This window comes from Chiloscyllium plagiosum, unplaced genomic scaffold, assembly GCF_037043375.1.
Source record: "Chiloscyllium plagiosum isolate Xiang-an unplaced genomic scaffold, Cpla_swu_hap1 HiC_scaffold_1, whole genome shotgun sequence".
Classification (NCBI taxonomy): Eukaryota; Metazoa; Chordata; class Chondrichthyes; order Orectolobiformes; family Hemiscylliidae; genus Chiloscyllium; species Chiloscyllium plagiosum.
This window is the reverse complement of record NW_028270139.1, coordinates 123,653,115-123,669,080: the sequence shown is the minus strand read 5'-3', so window position 1 is coordinate 123,669,080 and position 15,966 is coordinate 123,653,115. Positions and strand designations below refer to the sequence as shown.

Below are 15,966 nucleotides of genomic sequence, written 5' to 3'. Positions count from 1 at the left end.
TGTGTGCTGACTTAGAAACTGAGCTCCAGATCATTGTCAATTCCCTCTGAAGTATTTCGTGAATAGCTGAGGTTGTCTTTAAAATAGCTCCCACTGCTATCTCCACCAGTGATGAGATCCTGGAAAGTTTGGGACATTTGCTATATTGTGGAAGCCATCCTCTTGACAAAGGTAGACATGGATGATGAAATTTATTATCGTCTCCAATGTGCCAGCTCAACCTGCAGCCAACTGAGAAAGTACTTACAGACCATGATCACAAATCAAGAATAACATAGTAGTTGACAGGACAGCAGGGATACCTGTGCCCCTGTATACTTCCTGTGCTCGGGCAACTTCCAACAGGCATCCAACAGCATTGAATTATCAGATTACCAATTCAATCCATCCTTGCCTTTGTCCTCTCCAACTGTCATTGCAAGCCAGCTCTCCCTTTCCCTTGAAAATTATTAAATATGCATTCACCTGTCAGCTCCTCTACAACTTCGATCTGCTTTGTGTCTGTTACAACCCTCGTCTAATCGTGAATTATATCTTCCATGATTGTGGTTTTGTAGCACCAACATTCTATATCATATCTGTTTCATTTGACATTTGCTATACAATGCTTCTCCAATATCTCCACTAAATTTCCAAATCTGTGTGCGGTTAGCATTGCTAACATATTACATTGCAGTTCAACTCTTACTACTTGGACAAAGCAGCATGTTTCCGCTGGAATTTTCTAAACAACAATCCTTGGACCTCTTCTCTTTGTAAGCTTAACAAGTTGCTTATCCGTGTGTCATTTGTGGCTCTGGTGTCCATTATATGAAGGTCTGGATTCACCAAGTCACACTCCATGACTTGAGCACAAATATATGGACTGTCCCCCTGCTGCTTCACTGAGGGATGCCTACACGTTTGAACATGCTGTCTGTTACCTCAGCTGATAAGACATGTGGCACTACTTGGAAAAAGGGCAGTGGGTGGTTATCCTCTGTATCCTCACCAATATTTATTCCTCAGTTGACATAATTAAAAACGGGTGATCTGTTCATTATCACACTCCTGTTTACAGTGTCTTGCTGTGTGTATATTAACTCCTATTTCCTATATAACTGCAATTCAGAAGAATACTTAATTAACTGTAAAGTGCTTTAGAACATCTGGTGGTCCTCAAATGACACGTAAATGCATGTTCTTGTTTATTTTTCCCCACAATAGCATTTTCAGCCATGTTATCAATACCTATACTGGACAGTTGACTCCATATCTAACAATTCTGTTCATACCACAATGACTTGAATAGGTTGGGTCTGTTTTCCCTGGAGCATCAGAGGCTGAAGGGTGACCCTATAGAGGTTTATAACATCATGAGGGGCATGGATAGGGTCAATAGACAATGTCTTTTCTCTTGGGTGAGGGAGTCCAGAATTAGAAGGCATAGGTTTATGGTGAGAGGGGAAAGATATAAAACAGACTGAAGGGGCAACTTTTTCATGCAGAGGGTGGTGCTGTGTGGAATGAGCTGCCAGAGGAAGTGGGGGAGACTTGTACAATTGCAACATTTAAAAGGCATCTGGATGGGTATATGAACAGGGTCTGGAGGGATATGGCCAGGTGTCGGCAGGTGCGACTAGTTTGGGTTGGGATATCTGGCTGGCATGGATGAGTTGGACCGAAGGGTCTGTTTCCATGCTGTACATCTCTATGACCCGATGACTTGTTTAGATCTTGTATGAGTTACAGTTTCTGTGACCTGAATAATAGGAAAGCCCATGCGATTGTTTTTGGCACTTGAAGTAAACTTTGCTCTTCTTCTTTCTTGCTGGCCATAACTTGCAAATTGGAAAAATAAATCTACAACTTCAGACTTATTGTCCACATCCACAGTATTGCCTCTCCCTCGGCTGCTGTGCACCAAAGGCCTCAAAATATTTGCCACCTCTGTGCAACATTATTCCAACATTTGCCTGACCAGCTATCATGTATTAACTACAAATTTCCTATTGTCCAAAACGTAATAATCTACATCCATATCTGTACAGAGCCCCGATCTCCTCTTGTCTTGTCATCTATGTTATTCACTACCTCCTGTCCTGATGCATTTGATTTGTAATTTTGTCCTTGTTTCCAGTTGCCCTCCATTTCTTTGTGTATCTCTTACCTATATAACCTCTTACAGCTGTACAAGTTCTCCTGCACATTGCAGCGTCCCTATTACAGTCTCTAATGTAGCTGATTCCCTCAATCTCCCTTTGGCAGGGCTATCCATTTCCTCAGCTTATTCCTCTCATACTCATTCCTTCATGTTATTTCTGCACTGTTATTGTTTTCTGCCTGCCTTGAAAAGAAATCTAACCCATTCCAACCTGGCTTTCCATCCGCTACTTTCCAAACTTTGAAACAACTGGCAACAGCTTTTCCCCTTTTGGATATTTTAGACTCTTCTACCAGTTGTTGGTCTGTGAGAAAATATATCTTTGCAGAAAATTGATAATGCGGGAGACAAGCATTTTTTGGGACTTTTTACAGCAATTTTAAAAATTATTTTATTAATACTGCAATAGTGTATTACTTTATGCCAATTTTCCAAGAGGTATGAGTTATAAATAGTTGACAGTGCACCGCTCTTAATTGGCTATTATACTGAAGTTTAAATAAAACCATATTTCTTCAGCTTTCCCCTGACTGAAAATGCATATTTGGTAACTGTGTTTAAAGTTTTGCTCTCAGAGCAGCTATAAAACTGGATTTAGTGTAATCATTAAATTTGTTTTGGTTTTAGCTTATGAAAATAGAGATTTAGAAAACCAGCTCTCAAGTATTTAGACGAGTTACGTCAATATTTTACAGATTCTCTAAGCTCTTCAGAACTTTTATAATTGCCTTTTTTTCCCTCTTGCAAAATATTCTGCTATCGTGTGAGGAGATTTATTGTGGTAAATGGAGGCTGCCTTGGTCAGCTGCAAGTGCTTTCCCGCTGGGGCTGCTCTCTTTGATGGAAAAGGAGCAGCTGTGAAGGCACTGTTTCAGACACTTGCTGCCTTCAGGAAAAAATTGCTGCTGTGCATTGGAAGGGGAGTTGCATCACGTGACTGCTACCACCCTACCCCATGTCACACTGTGTAGTAGTACTGATTGCCTTTATCCAATCATGCCTGGAATGCCGCCTGTCACTTGGGCTATTTCTGCTATCTGTCGCTATCAAGCTTCAGTGCTAACAGTTTGGCAGATGGGACAGTTTTTTCTCGAGCTTACATCTTTGCTTTTTTTAAGTATGCTTTTGGCAGTGTGATTTCCTCTTCTCGTATTTTAGACTGGGCTCTTGGTGTTAAACTATGGCCCATCGACTGCGCCTTTACTTTGGATCAAATAGGAGTCACACTGATCCCGAATCGGAGATGTTAGATGAAGAGAGAGAAAATGACATCTACATGACATTCCATACTTTGCCAAGGAGGAATGCCCCTCATCCTTTTCAGGATATGACTAGGCCTGTGTCTGATGCTGTGCTGCCTTTACAGGATCAAACCTCCTTGAATCGCAGCTCTTCCATGTTCATTCCTCAGTTGCACAGTTTGGATTCACGACCCACCAGGAGCTCCTCAATGCAGATATCGTTGCAGCGCAACCCACTGAATGGATGTGGTGATACCAGTGTCTCGGATTCTCTAGAACAGGCATTACCAGACATAGGAATGGAAATTGGCAGCAATGATGGTTTATTTTCTAGGAGCCATTCTCTTCCAAGTGTTCCTCTAAGCACAGATGATCCTCCATCCTATAATATGGCTGCATCAAAACAGGTTAATGGAAATTCCCCATGTAATTGTAGAATAAGTTCGCTTTTTCCTATGGGACAAAAAGCATGTACTGTTGGTCAAGAAGGATTAACAAATGGGTCTGCCTCTGATGTAAGGGCTGGAGATGTAACAATTCAACACCGCTCGCCAACAGAAGTAGATCAGATGCGGCTTTCATCTTTCACTCGTAATGGACGTCCGAAAGCTCATGCCTCCGTGACTAGGCGCTGGTCTTTACAACATCAACCGTACATGTCGGGGAACATGGGGAAATCTTGCTTTGTCTTCCAGCTCCAGCAACAGTGTAAAGGTGTCCAGGACTCATGGCTGGATTCTAAAAGTGGAAGAGCGTGCACAAGGGATGAGCATGCAGTTAGACATCCACATATACGACTGGGGCGAAGTGCCTCAGCCACCTTTCCAGTTAAAGCAAGTGCTGAATATTTTGGTGTTGCTGAGAGAAGGGAACAAGTTGCAGGAACAGTAACTGGGGAAAACAATTCAGACATGCTTTGTGGTGCTTCATTGGAAGCGATGCCACAAACACAGTCCTGTAAGTTTAAGATCAGACAGGAGCGAAGTCAGAGACAACCACACTTTCGAATTCTTTTAACCCGAGGATCCGAAGAGCAGAGTGAAGGCTCAATAAGGGATAATGCTTGTTGTACTCAGACAAGAATGAATTCAGTCACCAGAGAGGACTCCATGGTATGTAAGCAGTTCAAAAGCATATCTGTTACTTAGATTGTGTGTATGGGAATGCTATTTTGAGGCTGAAGGTGGATGGGGCGGGGTATGGTGTGGGACCCAAATACAGTTGGTTTCAGAGGTGCGAACATTTAAAATGAAGTCCTGACGGGGCTATACTTAAAGATTAATGGTTTTTAGTTTATTTTCTTAAAATGTGGTTTGTCTATCTGAGGACTGTGTCTGCAGGAGCTGTCTTGATAGCTTTCTGAACAAGATTCGTATAGTCAAGTAAGCTGTGTCATCAGTTTAGAAAACAGGCTTAAAATTACCCATGTTGGTATTCAGTGCCTATGTGTGCTCTTTCTATCTCAAAATTTGGCATAAAAAGAAGGTTCCTAACTGAAGTACAAATCTATACCACACAATGAATTTGTTTCTTCATGGTTTTCAGTTTGGTGGAAGAAACTGCAAGATGTATTTTTTTCATGAACTGTTTAAACATGTTTGCAGCTACAAGTTGGCTGAATTTAAAGCACCAAGCATATACTTTTTTTCCCATAGTTTGTGTTTACTGTGTCTGATTGATGTAAGACATGACTTGTGGTCTGTCTTAGCAGGTGTTATTCCCTTATTCACCTCAAGTAAAGGCATTAATTATGATGTCTATTGGCTCTGGCCCACAGACAGTTTGGGGCTGCAGATCATCTTCTGTTTCATTTTTCTTTTAAAGGGACAAGCATATTATTTGAAGGATGTTTTTCACTTTGCAAGTTAATGGAAAACAGAATTGAACAGGGGGTATAACAAGCATGCAACTCAATCCCCCAATTCACACTTGGTGGATTCAGTTAGAGTGACCTCCATAGTGCTCAATGGCAAACACTAAGAGAAAATAGAAACAATATAAACTAAAGCAAAAACCAAGACGAGAGAGAGACTTTATGTCCAAAGGACCTTCATAGTCCTAAATCCATTGAATTGAATTAATATTCAGTACATTATATTAATTCTGTGAATGTTGAATGAAAAATAATAGTTTGTACTTCTGCTTCTCTGTAGTCACATGTATTGCAGGCACAGTCCATTTGTGCTGTTGTGTAACCCTGCTGTCTTAACTGGAAGCTGATGTGTTGGATCAGCCTGAGATTCTGTTAGGAGCCACCTAAATCCAGCAGAGGAAACATTGCCAGAGGAAACACTTATGCATAGCCAATCAACAACATGCCTTCCAGATCCTGGTGTCTCCAGCTTTGCACACAAGCTAATAAAAACTTTCAGCTCCTATTGGAACAGTGAAGTTATGTGAGAAACATGACTGCCTCTCCATATACAGCAGAACTGCAGCTGATCCACAACAAACCAGGGCTGGACATAGTTTCAAGGCTTAAAAGAAGAAGCATTGTATTGTGTACTCGTTTAAGAGTAAATTGGAGAGTATTTCATGCAGAATGTACTCTCAGACTGCACCCCCTGCCCCATCTCAAAACTTTCCATCTTCAAAATGCTACAGAACAGTTTTTCTTAACTTGCCAAATTTGTGAATGGAAGCAGGTATTGAATTGTATTCAGAAACTTGTGAACAAATACAATTCAAAGAATATTTTAAAAGCCGAATTATGTACTTCATCTGCTTAGCCAAAAAAGCCAAAGAACTGCAGTTGGTAGAAATCAGAAACTTAAAACAGAAATTGCTGTTGAAACTCTGCAGGTCCGGCCACATCTGTGGAGAGAAAGCAGAGTTAATGTTTCGGGTCCAATGACCCTTTGGGGGATATCTGTGATCCTGAGTGAAATCAGATCATGAAGGTTGAAATTTCATTTGGAATCCACATAGGGGGAATTTGAGCTGGAGACGGTAACTGAGGAATGTGATGTGGCTGTGGAAATGACTTGTGAAAAACCAGGAGTGACTGCGAAAATAATGACAGTGAGTAAGAAAAAGGATTCCTGTCAGAGAGGGGTGCAGAACGTCTTCTAAGTGGATGTGCCTGGAAGAGATGTGGCAGTGAGTAAAACACTAAACAAAAAAAACCCAAACAACTATGGATGATTGAAACCAGAAACACAAACAGAAATTGCTGGAAAAACTCAGCAGGCCTGGCAGCATCTGTGGTGAGAAATCAAAGTCAAGATTAGAGTAGCGCTGGAAAAGCATCTCCAGCATTCACTTTCACCTAGGTGAGAAATCAAAGTTAATGTTTTGTATCCAGTGACACTTCAGGGTCCCTCCAATTTGTGATTACTTCCACAGCGAGCGTTCTTAGCACGGACTCATGGTATCGGAGATGTATTTGGGGTCCCGGCGGCTTCCACATCAATGAAGCGGTCCTAGTGCTGACTCATGGCTGCTGTGGTGGAGGTGAGTTTGGTTCCCAGTGGTGTCTGTGTCCAGCGCAGATTCATGGAGGTACAGCAGAGACGAGTGAGGGCTCAGCACGAGACCTGACTGCATCAGCAGCGGCCACATTTGCGAGGTGGGCTTGAAGCGGAGTCGAGTTTGAGCCTTGCAGTACTCAGCGGTATCGGTGTCATCTGCATTGGCGAGGATTCATACTGGTGAGGGTAGATGGCGCTGGAAAGTGGTGACAAAGTACAACAGTTTTCACTATATTTTGGAACAAAATAATATAACAAATCGAATCAAATCATGAGAAGCATGTGCTCCTCTTACAGGGAGGATTTTAATTTTGTCTAACCTGAAGACTTGAAAAGAAAGTGAAGATTTAAATCACTAAATGTTGACAAACGAGTTCACTGACACACAACAGCTATGATTAAAATATATCTGTTTTTCTGAGTGTAAACAAATGCCTTTTACAGTTCTTTTTTTTTTGGTTCTGGTCATCCCTGACTTTGACTCAGTTCTAGTTATGTCTTTAACCTGGGCCTCAAACACTAGAAATACCCTTTCTGAACATTTCTTTGCTTAAGAGGCATTGTCGATGGGGGATGGTGTCACAGTAGTCCTGTCACTGGGAAAATGATCCAGCAACTGAGACTGAGGTTAATGCTCTGGAGGCATGGGTGCGGATCCTGCCTTGCTAAATCAGAGAATTAATAAGTGATTTTGGTATTCAAGCCCAGCTGCAAAAGGCCATAAGATGGGCAAGCAGAAGTAAGCTGTTCAGCCCATCACGTCTGCTCTGTCTTTCGTTGAGAGCATGGCTGCTCTGATAATCCAAACTCCATTTTCTCACCTTTCCATGCTGATTAGAAATCTCTATCTCAGCATTTAATATACTTGATGACCTAGCCTCAAAAGCCCAGGGAACTTGAGGAATTAACTAATGATGTTGTGAAAAGAGTCCACATTGCAGAAGCCGTGGTGTTGGAGGTCTTAAAACACAAAGATAAATAAATTCCCGAGGCCTGATTATATGTATCCCAAGACATTATAGGAAACTAGGGAAGTGATTGTTGGGCCCCTTGCTGAGATACTTGTATCATCAGCAGCCATGGGTGAAGTGCCGCAAGGCTGGAGAGTGGCCAAGGTTGTGCCATTATTTAAGGAAGGTTGTAACAAAAAGCCAAGGAACTAGAGATCAGTGATGTCAGTGGTGGGTAGGTTCTTGGAGGGCATTCTGAGAGACAGGATCTGTATGCGTTTGGAATGGTAAAGACTGATTAGGAATAGTCAGCAAGGCTTTGAGTGTGGACAGTCGTGCCTCAGAAATTTGATTTTTTTGAAGATGTGACCAAAAAGATTGGTGAATGCAGAGTGGTAGACGTTGGACTTCGGGAAGGCCTTTGACAAGGTTCTGCATAGGAGAGTGGTTAGTAAGTGTAGATCACATGGAATTTAGGGAGAGCTTGTCAATTGGATACAAAATTGGCTTGATGTTAGGCGATAGAGGATGGTGTTGAGAGTTCTTGTTTGAACTGGAGGCCTGTGGTTAGTGGTGTGCCGCTGGGTCCACTGTTGGTTGAGCAGTTTAGGCCTATACTGTGGAACTCAGAAGAATGAGAGAAGATCAAATTGAGGTATATTGAGAGATTGACAAATTAGACATAGAATGGATTGGATTAGATTACTTACAGTGTGGAAACAGGCCCTTCGGCCCAACAAGTCCACACCGACCCTCCGAAGAGCAACCCACCCAGACCCATTCCCCTACATTTACCCCTTCACCTAACACTACGGGCAATTTAGCATGGCCAGTTCACCTAACCTGCACATTTTTGGACTGTGGGAGGAAACCGGAGGACCCAGAGGAAACCCACGCAGACACAGGGAGAATATGCAAACTCCATACAGACAGTTGCCTGAGGCGGGAATTGAACCGAGGTCTCTGGCGCTGTGAGGCTAACCACTGTGCCAATGTGTCTGCCTCTTCTGGGGCAATCTGAAACGATTTTAGGCTAAGCGGGAGCAGATTCAAAAAACAAGAGTGGAATTCATAAATCCAGAGTGTTTGATGCCAGTGAAAAAATTTGAGGAGATAGAGAATTTAATCCGGAACGGGCCAAGGGTTTTCGAGAGCATGGAAGACAGTGGAGTTGAGACTGAGATGAGATTAGCCGTGAATGAACATATTCCCACCCTACCTCTTGCAAAAATGCCATCCCGTATTCCCAATTCCTCCGCCTCCGCCGTATCTGCTCCCAGGAGGACCAGTTCCACCACAGAACACACCAGATGGCCTCCTTCTTTAGAGACCGCAATTTCCCTTCCCACGTGGTTAAAGATGCCCTCCAAAGCATCTCGTCCACATCCCGCACCTCCGCCCTCAGACCCGACCCCTCCAACCGTAACAAGGACAGAACGCCCCTGGTGCTCACCTTCCACCCTACCAATCTTCGCATAAACCAAATCATCCGCCGACATTTCTGCCACCTCCAAACAGACCCCACCACCAGGGATATATTTCCCTCCCCACCCCTTTCCACCTTCCGCAAAGACCGTTCCCTCTGTGACTACCTGGTCAAGTCCACGCCCCCCGACAACCCACCCTCCCATCCTGGCACTTTTCCCTGCCACCGCAGGAACTGTAAAACCTGTGCCCACACCTCCTCCCTCACCTCTATCCAAGGCTCTAAAGGAGCCTTCCACATCCATCAAAGTTTTACTTGCACATCCACTAATATCATTTATTGTATCCGTTGCTCCCAATGCGGTCTCCTCTACATTGGGGAAACTGGGCGCCTCCTAGCAGAGCGCTTTAGGGAACATCTCCGGGACACCCGCACCAATCAACCACACTGTCCCGTGGCCCAACATTTCAACTCCCCCTCCCACTCTGCCAAGGACATGGAGGTCCTGGGCCTCCTTCACCTCCACTCTCTCGCCACCAGACGCCTGGAGGAAGAACGCCTCATCTTCCGCCTCGGAACACTTCAACCCCAGGGCATCAATGTGGACATCAACAGTTTCCTCATTTCCCCTTCCCCCACCTCACCCTAGTTCCAAACTTCCAGCTCAGCACTGTCCCCATGACTTGTCCGGACTTGTCCTACCTGCCTATCTCCTTTTCCACCTATCCACTCCACCCTCTCCTCCCTGACCTATCACCTTCATCCCCTCCCCCACTCACCCATTGTACTCTATGCTACTTTCTCCCCACCCCCACCCTCCTCTAGCTTATCTCTCCACGCTTCAGGCTCACTGCCTTTATTCCTGATGAAGGGCTTTTGCCCGAAACATCGATTTCGAAGCTCCTTGGAAGCTGCCTGAACTGCTGTGCTCTTCTAGCACCACTAATCCAGATATTGAATGGTGGAGCAGGCTTGAGGGGCTGAATTGCTGGATCCTGTTGCTTATGTTCTTAAATGGGCAACTCCTTACTCTGATATTAGGCTTTTTGGTCTTAGACTCTCCCACACATGGAAACAACATCTCAACATCTAAACTCCTATTCATTAAGAAAATCCCTCCATGCCTGAGATCAACCTATGGAATCTTTACTGGATTGTATCCAATGCTAGTATATCTTGCTTTAGATAAGTGAACCAAAACTGGATAGTTTTCTTTTCAGTTACCTGCTGTACTTGTGTGATGAAATCTTTTACAATTTAAGTAATATCCTGCTCCTGTGGTCTTCCTGCCAAAATGCATAACTTCAGATTTTCCCATATTACATTCCATTTAAGTTTTTGCTCACGCTCATAATCTGTCTGTTTCTCTATGTAGACTTTTTGTGCCAATTTTACCACTTGTTTTCCCGCCATTTTTGTATTATCTGCAAATTTGGTGATAGCACATTCTCTTCCCTTGTCCAAGTAATTAAAATATATCAGAAGTTATTCTGGTCCCTGCATTGATCGCTATGGCACTCCACTAGTTGCCATCATGAAAATGGACCGCTTTCCCAAACTTTTTTTTCTCTTTGTCAGCCACTCATCTATCCATGCTAGCACCCCACACCAAATACTATGGGTTCTTTTAAGTAGCCTTTTTTGCGACACCTTAACCCAATGCCTTTTATAAATTTGTGGAAATATGACAGATTTTCTCTATAATTTTTCTTCCCATAATGTTATGATCATTGGAGAAGGAAAGGGACTTGGATGTCCTTGTCAGTAAGTGACTAAAGGCAAACATGCAGTTGCAGTGAGTTGTTAGGAATGCTAATGGTATGTTGGCCCTTATTGCAAGAGAGTTGGAGTACAGAAGTTGTATAGAATCATAGTTAGACCACAATTGGAGTACACAGCGCAGTTTTAATTTCCTTATCTCAGAAATGGTATTGTTGGCATTGAGAGGGTATAGTGAAGGTTTAGCAAACTTCATCTTGAGATGCCAGAGCTGTTTTCTGAAGAGAGATGGGCAAACTCAGCCTGTATTCTGAAAGAATGAGAGATGATATCATTGAAACCTACAAAATACTGAAATGGATAGACCAGGTAGATATAAATAAGATGTTTACCTTGGTTGGGGAGTCTAGAACCAGGGGATACAATTTCAAAAATAAATGGCATGTTATTTTGGATTGAGATGAGGAAAGATATGTTACAAAGAGGGCAGTGAATCATTGGAATTCTGGGAGGTGGAAGCTCACTCAAAGTGGAGGTCAGTATGTTTTTAATTATCAGTGGTATCAATCCATTGATGTAGAAAGGATGTTTCCTTGTTGGGGAATCTAGAATGAGAGCTCATGGTCTTGTGATAAGTGATAACAGATTTAAAACAAGCTACTTCTCTTAAAGGATAGTGAACCTCTGGAATTCATTACTCCTCAGTGTGGTTGATGCCAGGAAATTAAGTTAATGTGAGGAGGAGATAAACTGATTTTTAAATGGTAATGAGTTGAAGGGTTATAGAGAATGGGCTGTAAAATGGAGTTGAGGCCAAACTGAGATTAGCCATGATCATATCAAATGGTGGAGCATGCTTGAGGGCTGAGTTGCCTACTCCTGCGCCTTGTTCTTACGGGGACAGTGAGGGTTTAAGGCAGTGATGTGCTTAATATATTAAGTGGTGAATTGGACCAGGAGGGTTGAATGGCCTACTCATGTTCCTATGTTTCTCACTGGCTTAAAATATCCTTTATATTTTTGAGCTTTAGCCATTGTTGAAACAGTACCCCTATCCAGCTGACATCAATCCTCATTACAACATGTACTCCCTCTTGTACCAGTATTGTGATACCGACAGGTCTCTTAGCCATCCTGAATATATTTATATCCTGATATGTTTATTTTCCATTCTTGTTCAGTTAGTAGCCAAGTTTCTATTATGGTATGACTTTTAGATCTTTCTGTAAGATATGTTCATCTATGTTCTCCTATTTCATTTTAATATATTGGTAGGAAATGAATTGATTAATTTTCCCACATTTTGCACAATCCAATATATGCATTTAAGTTTTTGTTTTAAACACATTTTAAACACAACTGAAGTCTTGCCTTGAAATTTGCTTCCTAGTCTAAATATAGTGCAGGATTTCTGACACATACTTACCCACATTATTGGTACCCACATACATTTACCATAAAATCTTGATGCTCGACCTACCCTTGCAGAATTATTGCTTCCCCTGCAACCAGGGAGGCAACAAAACATCCGGGATTAATGGTTTCAACCACGAAAGGTCACGTCAGCTCCTCTTATCTGAGAGCCCCTATCATTAGTGTTTCTACCTCCATTGTTAATGCCCTTCTAAGCTTGTAAAATAGTTTCATATATGCAGAAAAACACTACACAATGAAATTAAAATCTGTCAGTAATCAGAACAGCGTAGCACAGAAGGCTGCCATTATTCAGCCTATGACGCCTCTCTAGGAGAGTGAACCAATCAATCCCAATCACTCTGCAATTTGTTCATTGTTCCATAAACTGCTTTCCATTAGATATTCGTTTGGTTCGTTGTTGACTGCCACTGTTTCCATCACCCATTCTAGATTTCCATAATTTGTTGTTTTTACGTTAATTACTCAATCCTCTGGTTCTCAAAAATAAAAATTAAATAAAATGATAATTAAAATTCATTTTTCCATTATTTCACAAAATGCAGTTAGTGTTGGCTAAGGCAGCATTTATAGCCTATCCCTAATCATGTCCATGAAGGTGATGGTGGTGTTATGAATATCTAGGCCTAATTTGTTTTTGAATGCACTCTTACTCCTAGGAATCAAGTTTTAATTGGAGAAAGACTGAATTAGTGACAAACTGCTTAAAGACAATTGAATCCAACTTTGTAAATAATTATAGTCATAGAGATGTACAGCATGGAAACAGACCCTTTGGTCCAACCCATCCATGCCGACCAGATATCCCAACCCAATCTAATCCCACCTGCCAGCACCCGGCCCATATCCCTCCAAACCCTTCCTATTCATATACCCATCCAAATGTCTCTTAAATGTTGCAATTATACCAGCCTCCACCACTTCCTCTGGCAGCTCATTCCATACACGTACCACCCTCTGTGTGAAAAAGTTGCCCTGTATGTCTCTTTTATATCTTTCCACTCTCAACCTACACCTATGCCCTTTAGTTGTGGACTCTCCAACCCCAGGGAAAAGGCTTTGTCTATTTACCCTATCCATGCCCCTCATGATTTTGTAAACCTCTATAAGGTCACCCCTCAGCCTCCGACGCTCCAGGGAAAACAGCCCCTGCCTGTTCAGCGCCTCCCTGTAGCTCAAATTCTCCAATCCTGACAACATCCTTGTAAATCTTTTCTGAACCCCTTCAAGTTTCACAACATCTTTCCGATAGGAAGGAGACCAGAATTGCACACAATATTCCAACAGTGGCCTAATTAATGTCCTGTAAAGCCGCAACATGACCTCCCATCCCAACTCCTGTATTCAATAGTCTGACTGATAAAGGAAAGCATACCAAACGCCTTCTTCACTATCCTATCCACCTGCAACACTATAAACCTACGCTCCAAGGTCTCTGTTCAGCAACACTCCCTAGGACCTTAACATTAAGTGTATAAGTCCTGTTAAGATTTGCTTTCCCAAAATGCAGCACCTCACATTTATCTGAATTTAACTCAATCTGCCACTTCTCAGCTCATTGGCCCATCTGGTCCAGATCCTGTTGTAATCAGAAGTAACCTTCTTCGCTGTCCACTTCACCTCCAGTTTTGATATCATCTGCAAACTTACTAACTGTACTACTTATACTCTCAGCCAAATCATTTATGTAAATGACAAAAAGGAGAGGACCCAGCACCGATCATTGTGGCACTCCTCTGGTCACAGGCTTCCAGCCTAAAAAACAACCTTCCACCACCAGTGAGCCTGTTCTGTATCCAAATGGCTAATTCTCCCTGTTATCCGTGAGATCTAACCTTGCTAACCAGTCTCCCATGGGGAACCTTGTTGAATGCCTTGCTGAAGTCCATGTAGGTCACATCTATCGCTCTGCCCACATCAATCCTCTTTGTTACCTCTTCAGAAATCTCAATCAAGTTTGTGAGACATGATTTCCCATGTAGAAAGCCATGTTGACTATCCCTAAACAGTCCTTGCCTTTTCAAATACATGCACATCTTGTCCCTCAGGATTCCCTCCAACTCCTTACCCACCACCAACGTCAAGCTCACTGGTCTATACTTCCCTGGCTTGTCCTTACCACCCTTCTTAAACAGTGGCACCACGTTAGCCAATCCCCAGTCTTCCGGCACCTCACCTGTGACTATCGATGATACAAATATCTTCGCAAGAGGCCCAGAAATCACTTCTCGAGCTTCTCACAGAATTCTAGGGTACACCTGATCAGGTCCTGGGGATTTATCCACCTTTATGCATTTCAAGACATCCAGCACTTCCTCCTCTGCAAAATGGACATTTTGCAAGGTGTCATCATCTATTTCCCTACATTCTATATCTTCTATATCCTTTTCTACAGTAAATACTGATGCAAAATACTCCTTTAGTATCTCCCCTATTTTCAACGGCTCCACACAAAGGCCACCTTGCTGATCTTTGAGGGGCCCTATTCTCTCCCCATTTACCCTTTTGTCCTTGATGTATTTGTAAAACCCCTTTGGATTCTCCTTAATTCTATTTGCCAAAGCTATCTCATGTCCCCTTTTTGCCCTCCTGATTTCCCTACTAAGTATACTCCTACTGCGTTTATATTCTTCTAAGGATTCACTCGATCTAGCCTGTCTATACCTTACATATGTTTCCTTCTTTTTCTTCAACAAACCCTCAATTTCTTTAGTCATCCAGCATTCCCTATACCTACCAGCCTTTCCTTTCACCCTGACAGGAATATACTTTCTCTGGATTCTCGTTATCTCATTTCTGAAGGCTTCCCTATTTCCAGCCATCCTTTTACCTGTGAACATCTGCCCCCAATCAGTTTTTGAAAGTTCTTGCCGAATACCATCAAAATTGGCCTTTCTCCAATTTATAATTTCAACTTTTAGATCTGGTCTATCCTTTTCCATCACTATTTTACAATTAATAGAATTATGGTCGCTGGCCCCAAAGTGCTCCCCCATTGACACCTCAGTCACCTGCCCTGCCTTATTTCCCAAGAAGGTCAAGGTTTGCACCCTCTCTAGTCGCTACATCTACATACTGAATCAGAAAATTGTCTTGTACACAGTTAACAAATTTCTCTTCATCTAGCCCCTTAACACTATGGCAGTCCCAGTCGATGTTCAAAGTTAAAATCCCCTACCATAGCCACCCTGTTATTCTTACAGATAGCTGAGATCTCCTTACAAGTTTGTTTCTCAATTTCTCTCTGACTATTTGGGGGTCTATAATACAAATCCCAATAAGGTGATCATCCCTTTCTTATTTCTCAGTTCTACCCAAGTACCTTCCCTGGATGTATTTCCAGGAATATCCTTCCTCAGCACAACTGTAATGCTATCCCTTATCAAAAATGCCACTCCCCCTCCTCTCTTGCCTCCCTTTCTATTCTTCCTGTAGCATTTGTATCCTGGAACATTTAAGCTGCCAGTCCTGCCCATCCTTGAGCTATGTTTCTGTAATTGCTATGATATCCCAGTCCCATGTTCCTAACCATGCCCTGAGTTCATCTGCCTTCCCTGTTAGGCCCCTTGCATTGAAATAAATG

At 42.6% G+C, this 15,966-nt stretch overlaps 1 protein-coding gene across 17 annotated transcripts in view; it reads left to right on the top strand.

Moving 5' to 3' along the window:
- The window catches only part of nedd4l (NEDD4 like E3 ubiquitin protein ligase), a 497,553-nt gene that overhangs the window by 242,251 nt on the left and 239,336 nt on the right, over positions 1-15,966 (top strand). For 12 of the 17 annotated variants that reach the window (XM_087990451.1, XM_043677537.2, XM_043677273.2 and 9 more), the window contains exon 1: positions 3,216-4,496. The exons of 4 other annotated variants lie outside the window; for them this stretch is intronic. In XM_087990451.1, the coding sequence (XP_087846577.1) occupies positions 3,324-4,496 (1,173 nt within the window). In that variant the 5' untranslated portion in view covers positions 3,216-3,323. Of the gene's footprint in view, positions 1-3,215; positions 4,497-15,966 lie in introns of those variants that run through there. One more of the 17 variants, XM_043677029.2, reaches the window with a different exon arrangement.